Source organism: Thamnophis sirtalis, unplaced genomic scaffold, assembly GCF_051295495.1.
Source record: "Thamnophis sirtalis isolate CommonGarterSnake01/CBP01778 unplaced genomic scaffold, rThaSir2_p1.2 scaffold_2, whole genome shotgun sequence".
Taxonomy (NCBI): domain Eukaryota; kingdom Metazoa; phylum Chordata; class Lepidosauria; order Squamata; family Natricidae; genus Thamnophis; species Thamnophis sirtalis.
This window is the reverse complement of record NW_028261382.1, coordinates 48,377,689-48,392,359: the sequence shown is the minus strand read 5'-3', so window position 1 is coordinate 48,392,359 and position 14,671 is coordinate 48,377,689. Positions and strand designations below refer to the sequence as shown.

At 46.8% G+C, this 14,671-nt stretch overlaps 1 protein-coding gene across 2 annotated transcripts in view; it reads right to left on the bottom strand.

Moving 5' to 3' along the window:
• Positions 1-14,671, bottom strand: part of PIAS3 (protein inhibitor of activated STAT 3) — a 43,238-nt gene that overhangs the window by 19,586 nt on the left and 8,981 nt on the right. For both annotated transcript variants that reach the window (XM_087705356.1, XM_087705355.1), the window contains exons 2-5: positions 12,230-12,695; positions 11,326-11,410; positions 5,291-5,341; positions 2,246-2,336 (exon numbers count right to left, since the gene is read on the bottom strand). In XM_087705356.1, the coding sequence (XP_087561482.1) occupies positions 2,246-2,336; positions 5,291-5,341; positions 11,326-11,410; positions 12,230-12,692 (690 nt within the window). In that variant the 5' untranslated portion in view covers positions 12,693-12,695. The remainder of the gene's footprint in view (positions 1-2,245; positions 2,337-5,290; positions 5,342-11,325; positions 11,411-12,229; positions 12,696-14,671) is intronic.

Below are 14,671 nucleotides of genomic sequence, written 5' to 3'. Positions count from 1 at the left end.
AAGGAGTGTTTTATTTTGACAACAACACATTCTACAATTCTACTCCTTACTATTCCCCCTCCCAGTTACTCCACTAATGAAACAGCATAGTAGCCATAACAACATTCTTTCTCCAAAAGTTAAGGTCATCTGTCCTGGCAGCTGCGATTAGAGTGCGGCAGGCCAAAAATCCTAAAAGGAATATGACTGCAGGCCTGACCAACCGCGCCCTCAAAATCGCTAATTGGTTTTTCGACAATAGCGCGATGACAAATGCGCGACGACAAAATCGCACATTATAACCCTAACCCTAACAATTTTTCGGTTTTATTGTGCTTGTCATCGCGGTTTTGTGGGCGCGATTTTGACGTCGCGAATTTGTGGGCGCAATTTTGATGTCAGGGTTTTGTCGTCACGGTTTTGTCATCGCGCATATGTCTATCGCGCAAATGTCGGGTCACAATATTTTTGCTAGTCTTGCCGGTGGTAGACGCCATCTATAGAACGTTTTATATAGGTTTTCTCTATATGCTGCTGACATCATCAATTTATAGTTTCCTTCCCAAAGTTTTTAAATCGTGATTTAAATCGACTCGATTGAAATCAAGCCCACCCTGCCATAAACAGGGACAACATCCCTCTGTTTGGGGTGATGTTATCACCTGAGCCAGGGTCAAAACTTCCAAGAGTGAGAAGCATAGTTTTGAAGGAGACCAACAAACTTGCAAGGAAGACAAACAATTAATGTTCCCGATGAATTATTAAACAATGGGTTGGCCGAATTAGCGATGTTGATGGAAATTTTTGATAACTTGCTAAAACCCGAGGGAGCTTGTATTCAGGCTTGTTTGGAAAGCTATTTGAATTTCTTTCACTGAGTTGAAAAAAGAACAAAAGGACTCCAGGACCTCTCCGCCAGCAATCAGCCCCCGGATCATCAAAGATTAATTCCAAGGTTAACTTCAGGCCAACCATCAAGTCAGCAAGACCCCAATCAAGGAAGAACTGCCAAAGAGCCATCAGGAAACAGCCCCACCGAAGAATCTCTTAAAACCACCCCCACCCACACGGACAGAATATAGACTGACAGCAAACAGCACTCTTGCTAACACTGATGATGTTACCTAGTTGGGTCATGAAACGCCTGCAAGAAAACAGACAAGTTCTGAGAGCATCAAGGACCCCACAGTCCTTTTCCTCCTCCTCCTCCTCCTCTTCCTCTTCCTCAACCCCACATCCCTTGCACTGATGATGTTATCTAGTTGGGTCATGAAACGTCTGCAAGAAAACAGACAAGTTCTGAGAGCATCAAGGACCCCACAGTCCTTTTCCTCTTCCTCCTCCTCTTCCTCAACCCCACATCCCTTGCACTGATGATGTTACCTAGTTGGGTCATGAAACGTCTGCAAGAAAACAGACAAGTTCTGAGAGCATCAAGGACCCACAATCCTCCTCCTCCTCTCCACAAACTCCACTCCCTTCTAGCACTGATGGTGTTCCCTAGTTGGGTAATGAAATGTCTGCAAGAAAACAACCAAGTTCTGGGAGCATCAAGGACCCCACAGTCCTTTTCCTCCTCCTCCTCCTCCTCCTCCTCCTCCTCCTCCTCCTCCTCCTCCTCTTCCTGCTTTTCCTCAACCCCACACCCCTTGCACTGATGATGTTACCTAGTTGGGTCATGAAACGTCTGCAAGAAAACCAAGTTCTGGGAGCATCAAGGACCCCACAGTCCTTTTCCTCCTCCTCCTCCTCCTCCTCCTCCTTTTCCTCAACCCCATACCCCTTGCACTGATGATGTTACCTAGTTGGGTCATGAAACGTCTGCAAGAAAACAGACAAGTTCTGGAAGCATCAAGGATCCCACAGTCCTTTTCCTCCTCCTCCTCCTCTTTTTCCACCTTCTCCTCCCCTCCCCCTCCCACAATCCTCCTTCCCTTCTAGCCCTGATGGCATTCCCTAGTTGGGTCACGAAACGCCTGCAAGAAAACAAGCAAGCTCAGAGAGCACCCAGGTCCCCTCGGAGGTGAGAGACGACCCAACCCAACCCAACGGAATTCCCTTGCAAAGGGGCTACCTGGACAATCTCTCTCTTCCCCCACCCCAACCGAGAGAGCCTGCCCACCCAGGAAGGCTGCCAGTCCCCAGCTGCCTTGGGGCAGGACGAATCAAACGGGGAGCCCCTGAGTTGGCTGCCTCAATCATCTGCTGTGAACGATTGACTTCCAAGCGTGGGAAAGAAGAGAGGAGAGAGGACTGGTCTACTTACGGGCAAAGGGCAGAGCTTCCCGTTGATTTTAACAAACAAGTTGGGAGGGAAGTAATCCTCTTGCGGGCAGCTGGTTTCACACAAACAAAACCTGTAAGAGATGTGAAGGGTTAAGGGGAGGGAAACGCCAGGAGAAGCCCAGATTTGACAGCTGGAATCCATGGAGAAAACATTGACCAGTAACAGCACAATAAACCTAGCCCTGGGATGGCGAATCTGTGGCACGTGGAGGTATTTCTAAGGGCACGCGAGGCGTTGCCCTGTCAGCTCCAGTGCACATGCGCACGCTGGCCAACTGATTTTCGGCCTTGATTTTTTCGGCAGCCTTTCGTCCTCCGGAGGCTTCCCTGATGCCTCCGGAGGGAGAAAAACGGCCCAACAGGCAATCCGTTCCCAAACTTCCATGTTGGGCCATTTTTCGTCCTCCCCAGGCTCCAAGAAAGCCGTGGGCATATGTGCAGGGCAGTGGAGGTGTCACCCAAGACGCAGGGGGGCATTAAATTATGGGGGTGGGCAACACTCGCAAGCCCATATGAGAACCATGATCAGTCTGGGAGACTAAAATCAGACCAAGGTGGAAATGGAAAAATTGACAATAGGTAGTAACAAATAGAAATCCAACTAAGTGTAAGCAAGCAGGGCTCCCTTGCATATAGCACAGAGCGTGGAAGGTTTGAAATATTGTTCGCACTGCATGATGTGGCTAGAGAAGACGCAATGGATGGAAACTGATCAAGGAGAGAAGGAACCAGGACATCAGGAGGAATTTCCAGACGGGGAGAGCAATTAACCCGTGGAACAGCTTGCCACCAGAAGTTGTGAGTGCTCCAACATGGGAGGCTTTTAAGAAGAGACTGGACAGCTATTTGTTAGAGATAGCAATTGCACTTAAGACTCATACACCACTTCACAGTGCTTTTACAGCCCTCTCTAAGCAGTTTACAGAGTCAGCGTCTTGCCCCCAACAATCTGGGTCCTCATTTTATCCACCTTGGAAGGATGGAAGGCTGAGTCAATCTTTAGAAGAAAGAAAGAAAGAAGGAAGGAAGGAAGGAAGGAAGGAAGGAAGGAAGGAAGGAAGGAAGGAAGGAAGGAAGGAAGGAATAGCAACAGCACTTAAGACTTATATCCCACTTCATGGTACTTTCCAGTCCTCCCTAAGTGGTTTACAGAGTCAGCCTCTTACCCCCAACAATCTGGGTCCTCATTTTACCCACCTCGGAAGGAGGGAAGACTGAGTCAACCTTTAGAAGAAGGAAGGAAGGAAGGAAGGAAGGAAGGAAGGAAGGAAGGAAGGAAGGAAGGAAGGAAGACTAGCAATAGCACTTAAGACTTATATTTGATTTGATTTGATTTTATTGAGTATTTATATGCCGCCCTTTCCCTGAGGGGACTCAGGGCGGCTCACAACAATCAGGGGAAGGGAGTGCAAGACAAGACTTAAAAAGAAAAAGAATCGTGAATAAAAGAAAATTATCCATGAAACACAACATTCACTCAACATTCGGGCGGGGTGAGAGTAATCCTATCCCCAGGCCTGACGGGATAGCCAGATCTTGAGGGCTGTGCGGAAGGCCTGGACTGTGGCGAGGGTACGGATCTCCACGGGGAGGTTGTTCCATAATGTCGGAGCTGCAACTGAGAAGGCTCTCCTCCGCGTAGTCGTCAGTCGGCACTGACTGGCGGATGGAATACGGAGGAGGCCTACTCTGTGCGATCTGATGGGACGCAGGGAGGTAATTGGCAGAAGGCGGTCTCTCAGATAGTCAGATCCACTACCATGGAGCGCTTTATAGGTGGTAAGTAAGACCTTGAAGTGCACCCGACGATCAACAGGTAGCCAGCGCAGCTCACGGAGGATTGGTGTTATATGGGCGAACCGTGGTGCGCCCATGATCACTCGCGCGGCCGCGTTCTGAACTAGCTGAAGTCGCCGGATGCTCTTCAAGGGCAGCCCCATGTAGAGCACATTGCAGTATTCCAGCCTAGAGATCACAAGGGCTCGAGTGACTGTTGTGAGAGCCTCCCGGTCCAGGTAGGGCCGCAACTGGCGCACCAGGCGAACCTGGGCAAATGCCCCCCTGGTCACAGCCGACAAGTGATGGTCAAAACTCAGCTGTGGATCCAGGAGGACTCCCAAGTTGCGGACCCTGTCTGAGGGGTATAAATTTTGCCCCCCCAGCCTGATTGGTGGCACGTTGACCAAATTTTTGGGAGGAAAACACAACAGCCACTCGGTCTTTTCCGGGTTGAGTACCAGTTTGTTAGCTCTCATCCAGTCTTTAACAGCCTCAAGGCCCCGGTTCATCACGTCCACCGCTTCATTGAGTTGGCACGGGGCGGACAGATACAACTGCGTATCGTCCGCATATTGATGGTACTTAATCCCGTGCCTCCGAATGATCTCGCCCAGCGGTTTCATGTATATGTTAAATAGCAGGGGGGACAGAACCGAACCCTGCGGCACCCCATAGGTTAGGGGCCTCGGGGACGATCTCTCCCTCCCCACCAACACCGACTGCGACCTGTCCGAGAGGTAGGAGGAGAACCACTGTAAAACAGTACCGCCCACCCCCACCTCCCGCAGTCGTCGCAGAAGGATACCATGGTCAATGGTATCGAAAGCCGCTGAGAGGTCGAGGAGAACCAGGATGGACGCGTAGCCTCCATCTCTGGCTCTCCAGAGATCATCGATCAATGCGACCAATGCGACCATATCCCACTTCATGGTATTTTCCAGCCCTCTCTAAGCAGTTTACAGAGTCAGCCTCTTACCCTCAACAATCTGGGTCCTCATTTTACCCACCTCGGAAGGAGGGAAGGCTGAGTCAACTTTGAGCCAGTCAGGATCGAACTGCTGGCAGTGGGCAGAGTTAGACTGCAATGCCGCAGTACCACTGCACCATATAGTATCCTTCCTTGGGCAGACTAGAAGACCTCCAAGGTCCCTTGGTGACGGATGAGTCAGGATCTCTCCTGCCACTATAGAGGCAGCAAATATTTTGCTGCTTTTTCAAACATTCTTTTAAATTAACTCTTTCTTACCTCAATTGCACCTGTACAGTATAATCACATTTGGCACCAGGTAAGATATCTCTGCATGGGGGGGAACAAAAAGAGAAGAAAAGAGGCTTAAATTTGAGCCAGAAAATAACGAAGCGAATGTTGGAATCCCGTGCGTATGTATCCATAAAAATTAGATCTCTCGCCCCATTGGATGAACTTCTGTGACATCACAGAATACTAGTGAGATACTGACAATCAATAGGTAGGATGAGAGCTTATCAGAACCAGTGTAAAGGAAAAACACTGTGTTTTCCCAAAAATAAGACCGGGTCTTATATTAATTTTTCCTCCAAAAGATGCATTAGGGCTTATTTTCTGGCTAAGTCTTATTTTTGAGGAAATACGGTACTAAATGCATCCATCTGGCTGATAATCTTAACTGGGGCTTATTTTGGGGTGTAGGGCTTATATTACGAGCATCCTAACAAATCATGCCAGGACTCATTTTCCAGTTACCGTATTTTTCGGAGTATAAGACGCACCTTTTCCCCTCCTAAAAGAGGGTGAGGATTTGGGTGCGTCTTATACACTGAATGTAGCCCCACCCATCGTCCCCCGCCCTTTGGCCTCTGCCGCCCAGCAATTTGCCTCTTTGCAGTAAACGGGGGAAATAGGGCTTGCAGAGGCCATAGCAACCCCTGCAGCCTGAAACAGCTGATGATCCGGAGGCCCTGCTGAAACGGAAAGTGAAACTTGCTGTTTGCTCCAGGAGGCAAATGGCTGGAAGGCAGAGGCCTATTTTTTTTCTTGTGCTAATCAGGCTGTTTGCTGTTTGTTGCAAGGAGGCAAGTCAACAACTGCAAATGCCTATAGAATATTCAAACGATTAGACTTATTTTTTAAAGACTGTTTTATTATTGCTCTAGACAAAATTAACGAAATGAAGAAGCTTTTTAAAATAAACGCTTGATCTGAAGAGAGGCCCAGTGCTGTTGTCTCTTCTTTTAAATCGCAGAGAATAACTGGACTTCCAGAAAGCCACATCAATTTTAACAGCATCTGTATAAGTATAGCCTGAAGTGTAACAGCGTCCTGTTGTCTAATTAGACCCTGACTTAGTCATATTTAAATAATTAGGACAGTGTTTCTCAACCTTGGCGACTTTAAGTCCTGTGGACTTCAACTCCCAGAATCCCCCAGCCAGCGCAGCTGCGCTGGCTGGGGGATTCTGGGAGTTGAAGTCCACAGGACTTAAAGTCGCCAAGGTTGAGAAACACTGAATTAGGAGGAGTTAGTGTGACTACATTTAAGAAAACTTTCTGGCATTAATATACTGTGTACATTTCTCCAATTCTTGCTATTTCTATGGGCCAGGCACACATGCACAGAAATAAACGGTGTATATTATCTGTACTGTTTGCTGTTGGCTGCAAGGAGGCAAATTGCTGGGAGGCAAAGGCGGATTTTTTCCCCTTGTTTTCCTCCCCAAAAGCTAGGTGCGTCCTTCGGAAGCGTCTTATACTCCAAAAAACACGGTAAGTCTGATAGCTCTGTCTCATTTCTCTTCTTCTCGGTTGGATCTTATTTCCGGGAAAACTGGGTAGGTGGGTAGCGGCAAAGAAGATAGGAAGGATTGGTTTTTTTAATTTATTTTTTGGTGGCTGTTTGACATTTCAAACTTTAAGCCTGAAAAAAAAAAAAAAAGAACCAAAGTGAAAGAGTCAACAGAACGATGTTTCTCAACCGTGGCAATTTTTAAAGAGGTGTGGGCTTCCATGCTCCCCAGGCTGGCTGGGGAATTCTGGGAGTTGAAGTCCACACCTCTTAAAGTTGTCACGGTTGAGAAAAAACAGCCCTAGAAGGTATTGATGAGTTCCTCTCCCCTCTCGACCTGTGTGGTTGTGTGATTCTTGGTTATTTTAACTACTTGTATTATGTTCTATGTTCCCCTTTTCCCCTTTGAGTTGTTCGCCGCCCTGAGTCCCTCCCGGAATAGGGCGGCATATAAATAAAACAAATCTAATCTAATCTAATCTAATCTATTCCTGGAAAAGCCAGCCGCAGTGATGGATAAAGCCGCCCCGTTTCTTCTAGCGCGACTCAAGAGGGTTTTGCACCAAGCGAAGTGGAAACAACACAAAATCCTTTTTCTGGCAGCATCGCTCCTGCGGGTTGCCAAGACAAACTAACTCTTCGTCCTTTGTTGGGTTTAAGATAAGATTATCTTTATTGTCACTTTTTTCTGTGAACACGCTGGCACACATGGAAATAAAATAAAATCCTGATGCCAGCTCTCAAAACAATCTACCTACCTATGTACTCAAACATATGCTATAAAAAGGTAAAGGTTCCCCTCGCACATATGTGCTATTCGTTCCCGACTCTAGGGGACAGTGCTCATCTCTGTTTCGAAGCCGAAGAGCCAGCGCTGTCCAAAGACTTCTCCGTGGTCATGTAGCCGGCATGACTCAACGCCAAAGGCGTACGGAACACTGTTCCCTTCCCACCAAAGGTGGCCCCTGTTTTTCTACTTGCATTTTTACCTGCTTAGTTTCGAACTGCTTAGTTGGCAGAAGCTGGGACAAGTCACGGGAGCTCACTCCGTTATGCAGCGCTAGGGATTCAAACCGCCAAACTGCCGACCTTTCTGATCGACAAGCTCATCATCTTAGCCACTGAGCCACCCCTTTAACATTTGCTATATATACAAATATAGACCATTTTTTCCCGGAAATAAGACCCAACTGGAAAATAAACCCTAGCATTTTTCAGGATGCTTGCAATATAAGTCCTACACAAAAAATAAGCCCCAGTTAAGATCTTCGTCCAGACATTTAATACCATATTTCCCGCAAAATAAGACCTAACTGAAAGATAACCCCTAATGCGTCTTTTGGACCACAATAAATAATAATAAGCAAAAAATAAAAATAAATACGTCCTGTCTTATTTTTGGGGAAACGCGGTAAGGAAGCCTCCATCCTACAACCAAAATATCTGTTCCGTGAGACATTTGTAAAGTGGGGTTTTGCCCCGTTTTACGACTTTTCTTGCCGCAATTAAGTGAATCACTGAAGTTCATAAGTTAGTAACGAAATTGTTGAATGAATCTTGTTTGCCAAAAGAGATTGCGTGACCTTGGGAAACTGCAGCGGTCGTAAGCATGAACCAGTTGCCAAGTGTTTGAATTTGGAGGATGTGATTATGGGGATGTGTTGTGGCCCCACTCCGTCCGGTAACGAACGCAGACACAGGCTTAGCTGTTTGCCACTCTTTATTCACAGCAATTATAATCCTGTTGGCTGAAAGCCCAGACATGACTCACTGGCAAGACGTTGGCAGCAACCCAGACTCCAACAGACACGGGAACACAAGGCAGACCAGACAAGGCGTTCTCCAGATTACTACGAATGGTTGTGTCCTGCAAAAGGACTCCTCCCAAAGTCTCTTCTTATATAGTCTCTTGGGAGGGGCCAAGCCACAACCACCTGGGCTTGGTTATCTCTTATGAGTCTGTCTCCAAAGCTGCTACCTCGTTTCTCCGCCCTTCGTTGCCTGGCGTCAGGGACAAACTCCCTTTGATCTTCCCCACTGCTCCATGCCTCAGGCGCCTCCTGGTGGCCAACCAGCCTCTCTGGTCCCTGCTCTGAGTCTGAACCCTGCCGAGGGTCCTCCACATCTTCCATAGCAGACTCATAGGATTCCTCACCATCGGAGTCCATCGGCAGCTCCAACGGCTTCTGCTGGGCCACAGCAGGGATGCTACAACAGTCGTAAGTGTGAAAACTGGTTTGAACTGTCACTAAATGAACTGTTGTAAGTCGAGGATTACCTCTCCATCCATTTACTGCAGAAGGCAAGCCTTTTCAATGATAGCCTCCCTAGAGAATATGCCAGTCCCAATTAAAAAATAACTTTGGTATAGCCATGAAGATAAGCCTCACCAAGGGGGAAAACTATCATCGTTCTTAAATTTCAGCCACTAATTTTTTGTTATTGCTGTTATTTTATATATGTTATTCCATATGCTCAAGTTTTAATGCATGCTGGACCTGCAGTATGCTATTGCTTGCTAATTTGTTTTCGTACACTGCTTTGAGATTTTTCTCAATGAGGGGTACGTAAACATTTCCAGACCAATAACAAGACAGCCTCAAAGGTGCTTTTTTTTTTTCAAGAGCCAACTGGACTTTCTGGGGTTTTTTTCTCTGAAGACGTTTCGTTCCTCATTCAAGAAGCTTCTTCAGCTTCTGGCTGGATGGTGGGGAACGGAAGGATTTATATTCCTTGCAGACGGCTGGTCATTTGCATCCTTTTATTTTTTAAATTAAAGTTTTTTATTTTTTCATTTTCATAACACATAACCACATGTATACTGTTACATAACCGACATAATTTTATATTATTAAATATTAACAACAATTTGTCTTACCATCAACTCCCAAAAAACAATTATTGGCTCCTCTGCCCTCCATACACCATATTACCCTGTCCATCGCCTTCTTCTCCCTCTCTCCTCCTCCTCTCTATCTCCTTTCTATCCTCTGTCATTCTTCTCTTCTCTACTTCCCCTTCCTCTCTTCTTCTCCTCTCTCTCCTTTCCACTCCTTCTTTCTCTCCTTCTCTTCACTCTCTCTCCTTACCCTCTCTTCTTCCCTTGCCTCTCTCCTCTTTTCCACTCTCCCTCACATTCTCTGAGCAAGCTCCATTTTATGTTGATGGTATTTATAATTTCATATCAATAAACCTCTTTAATTTTAACACCTTTTTTTTAAGCAACGAAGAAAAAAAAGTATACATATGTAACAATTATGTTTTTAAAACGCACACACCCCCAACGTATTTTAGTCTGGAATGTGGACCTGATTGCAATTCCCAGCTATTCTCATCATAATATTGTATAGTTATCGGCCCTGGAGGAGGTGGAGGACCCTGGACAGGGTGCCGACTCCGAGCAGGGCGAGGAGAGACTGGTTGTTCACCAGGTGGCGGCAGAGCCTTGGATCAGAGGGAGAGCTCCGGAAAACACTTGTGAGTTGTTTCGGGATGCACGCCATCGAAGGGCTACTCGGCGGCAAGAACTGCGTAATTGTAGGAGATGATTACGCTTAGCTGATGCTTATTAAGATCCTCTCCTGATTATAAAAGAGACTGCTTGTGCCACGCCCTTTTGCAGAAGTCAACGTTCATGATTAAGAGAAAACAACTTGGAGAAGCTTGTTTGCATTGCTGCCTAGGTTTGTAGGACTTGCTGCCAGAGTGCTTATCTCTTTGTTTATTTTGGGCTTGCAGCCAACGAGAGTCTGGACTGATTAAAACATTCTCTTTCACATTTGTTTTGGCTTTCGTTCCTGGATGGACGAGGGGGGTCAGAACATATAACTATTTGCATCCTTTTAGAGCAGGGGTGTCAAACTCGATTTCATTGAGGGCCCAATCAGGGTTGTGTTTGACCTCGAGGGACTCGTGGCGATGGTGGCAGCCAGGATGGGCGTGGCCAGCTCGACGTCACTCAACAAGGTTCCGTTTTGGCCGCAACGGCCTTCTGCAGCCCTCTGCTAGTGAAAATGGAGCTCATACGTTCCTCTCGTGCTCTTGTTTTCACTGGCAGAGGCATCGCGGGGCGATTGCTGTTTCCAGGGAGGGCCAGATCTAAGCACCTCGCGGGCCAGCTCTGACTCACGGGCCTTGAGTTTTCACCTCTGTTTTAAAAGAGTTGTTGAGGCCACTTGGAGGTTTATCGGTATCCTTGGATAAATCTGTGTCCTCAAGTAAATGGGTCCTTCCACACCCATTTGCATTACTCAGGTGACCCTGAGGACACAGATAAGCTTCCAAGTGGCCTCAACGACCCCCTTAAAGGATGCAAATGACCGGCTGTCTGCAAGGAATATAAATCTTTCCATTCCCCACCCTCCAGCCAGAGCTGAAGAAGCTTCTTGGATGAGAAGCGAAATGTCTTCGAAGAAAAAAGCCAGAAAGTCCAATTGCTTCCTGAAAAAGCCCCTTTGGGACAACCAGGACCTGGAGGACAGAGAATCCCCAGAGCAAATAACAAGAAAAGACCCCCTTACCTGGAAGTGAGAATCTGTTGCACCTGCTGAGGAGTGAGAGCAAAGGTGAAATGGGCTTCCTCGAACCTCTGGCTGTTCACCGAAGCTGCAAGGAGAGAAGCACAGGTATCTTACCAGAAAAATACAGTAAAGGGACACCCCTGCTCCAAAAAGGATGCAAATGACCAGCTGCCTGCAAGGAGTATCAATCCTTCCCTTCCCCACCGTCCAGTTAGGACTGAAGAAGCTTCTGGGATGAGAAACAAATAATCTGCGGGGAAAAAAACCCAGAATGTCCAGTTGCCTCCTGAAAAAGCACCTTTGGGACAAGCAGGACCTGGATGACGGAGAATCTCTACAGACTTTTAGCTATACAATTTGGGATGGACACCCTTGGAATGGTGTGGGAGTAGGAATGGATTTCCAGAGGGGAAAAAATTGCACACTGCAGGAACCATTTGCATCACTCAGGTAGCCCTGAGGACACAGAGAAACCTCCAAGTGGCCTCAAAGACCCTCTAAAAGGATGCAAATGCCCAGCTATCTGCAAGGAGGATCAATCCTTCCCCACCATCCCGTCAGAGCTGAAGAAGCTTCTTGGATGAGAAGCAAAATGTCTTTAAAGAAGACACAAATAAACCTCCAAGTGGCCTCAACGACCCTCTAAAAGGATGCAAATGACCAGCTGTCTGCAAGGAGGATAAATCCTTCCCTTCCCCACCATCCCCCTTCCCCACCATCCCGTCAGAGCTGAAGAAGCTTCTTGGATGGGAAGCGAAACGTCTTCTAAAGAAAAAAACAGAAAGTCCAGTTGCCTCTGGAAAAATAGCACCTTTGAGACAACCTGGACGACTGAGAATCTCCACAGAAATTCCTACCTGGAAATATTCGGCACAGCCCAAGCCTGCCCAGATGGAGGACTCACCCAAAGTGGTGGGTTTGATGAGTTCGTCGTAAACGTCGTAGAAGGGCAGCCGGCGCATCTTCACGTCCGGATGGACCGGGTGGATGGGGGGAGACAGGTGGGGCACGTCGGCCTCGTGTTTGGAGCCCAGCATCGGCACGGGGGGCAGCATGCCGGATGGCACTCCGGACACTACCCCTCCGTTGTCGTAAGGCAGGTGGCACATGGCGCCCTGCGTCAACGCCGTGGCCGAGGGCAGCTGCCCGGCTTGGAGGTGGAGCATGGACAAGTCCGAAGGGGTGAGGATCTTGCGGGGGAAACGCCTCCGGTACAACTCCTTGATTTTCATCTGGACGGCGGAGCTGCAGCCCGACTTCAGCAACTGCAGTGCCTTGGTCAGCAGCTCGTGTTTCCGCCCGCTCTTGTTCCGCCCGGCGAAGCCCAGAAGCACCTGTAGCTCCGAGACGCGGAAGCTCATAACCATGTGCTGGAGGACAAAGGAAGATTAAGGGGACAATTAAAGTGCGGATAACGTAATTATATTTTAAAAAATGGAAGAAAGAAAAGTATTAGATAATCCTCAACTCGCAACAGTCCAATTAGTGACCGTTCAAAGAGAGTAGAATAGAAGAATAGAATAGAATTATAGAATAGAATAGGGAATAGGAGAATAGAATAGAATTATAGAATAGAATAGGGAATAGGAGAATAGAATAGGATAGAATAAGAATAGAATAGGCAATAGAAGACTAGAATAGAATTATAGAATAGAATAGGGAATAGGAGAATAGAATAGGATAGAATAAGAATAGAATAGGCAATAGGAGAATAGAATAGAAAAGAATATGAATAGAATAGAATAGAGAAAATGAATAGAATAGAAAAGAATAGAATAGACAATAGAATAGAATAGAAAAGAAAAGAATAAGAATAGAATAGGCAATAGAATAGAGAAAATGAATAGAGAAAATGAATAGAGAAAATGAATAGAACAGAAAATGAATAGAATAGAATAGAACAGAACAGAAAATGAATAGAACAGAACAGAAAATGAATAGAATAGAACAGAAAATGAATAGAAAAATCGAATAGAATTATAGAAGAGAAGAGAAGAGAAAAGAAGAGTTGTGGAAGGAACAGTGGAGATCTCCTAATCCAAACCTCTGCTCAGGCAGGAAATCCTACACCACTTCAACGTATAAAATTTCCAGTGTTGGAGCATTCACAGCCACTGATTAATTGTTCTCACTGTCAGGAAGTTTCTCCTTAGTTTTAGGTTGCTTCTCTCCTTGATTAGTTTCCACTCATTGCTTCTTCTCCTTCCTTCAGGTGTTTTGGAGAATAGCTTGACTCCCTCTTCTTTGGGGCAGCCCCTGAGATATTGGAAGACTGCTATCATGTCTCTCCTGGTCCTTCTTTTCATTAAACTAGACCTACCCAGTTCCTGCAACCGTTCTTCATATGTTTTAGCCTCCAGTCCCCTCATCCTCTTTGTTGCTCTTCTCTGCACTCTTTCTAGAGTCTCCACATCTTTTTTACATCATGGCAACCAAAACCGGCTGCCGTACTCCAGGTATGGCCTTACCAAGGCCTTATAAAGAGGTATTAACCCTTCACGTGATCTCGATTATCTCCCTCTGTTGATGCAGCCTAGAACTGTGTTGGCTTTTTTGGCAGCTGCTGCCCACGGCTGGCTCCAATTTAAATGGCTGTCCTCTAGGACTCCAAGATCCCTCTCACAGTTACGGTTTAACATTTGTTATTGGGTTATCAGATAAAATAAGATACAAAATGCAAAAGTAAATAGGAAGAGGGTGGGGAGGAAGAGAGGAAAGATTGTTGTTTCTTTTTTCCCCCCTCTCTTCTCTTCCCCCTCTTCCTCCCCACCCTTTTCCTATTTACTATTGTGACGGTTCAACGTTACAACAGCACTGAAAAAAACAGGCTTAAGACCTCACATTTATGGCTGTTGCAGCATCCAAACCCCTTTTATTAATTGTGAATTTTGCTCATTCACAGCCAGCAAAGTCTTTCAAGGGAGGATTTACGGTCACAGACCTTATCTGGCTTGGAGAGCTGCCAAACTTGGCCAGGAGTCTCAGAGAGTCAGGAACCAATTAAGCGAACTAATGGTCTCCTACAAACTCCATTCCCCTGTCGCTCCTCTTTTATTTCCTCTGGGAGGGGCCATTCATCGCCCACCTGTGGCCTTACTCCCAAGTCGACCCCTGTTCTTTAGCTGTTCCCTTCATCTGGCAGCTCTGCGCATGGGAACAGGCTCCAGCTGTTCTTCTGCCTCACTGATCTCTGACTCCAAAGGCAGCTGATAACTGGCATATGGTCCTGGCCCCCTCTCTGCCTCCGACACAGAGCCCTCCTCAGAGCCTTCCCCAGACTCCAGGACTGGCCCAGGTTCCTCCCCAACTTCCTCACTGTCCGAATTGGCTGCCAGCTCCACTGATG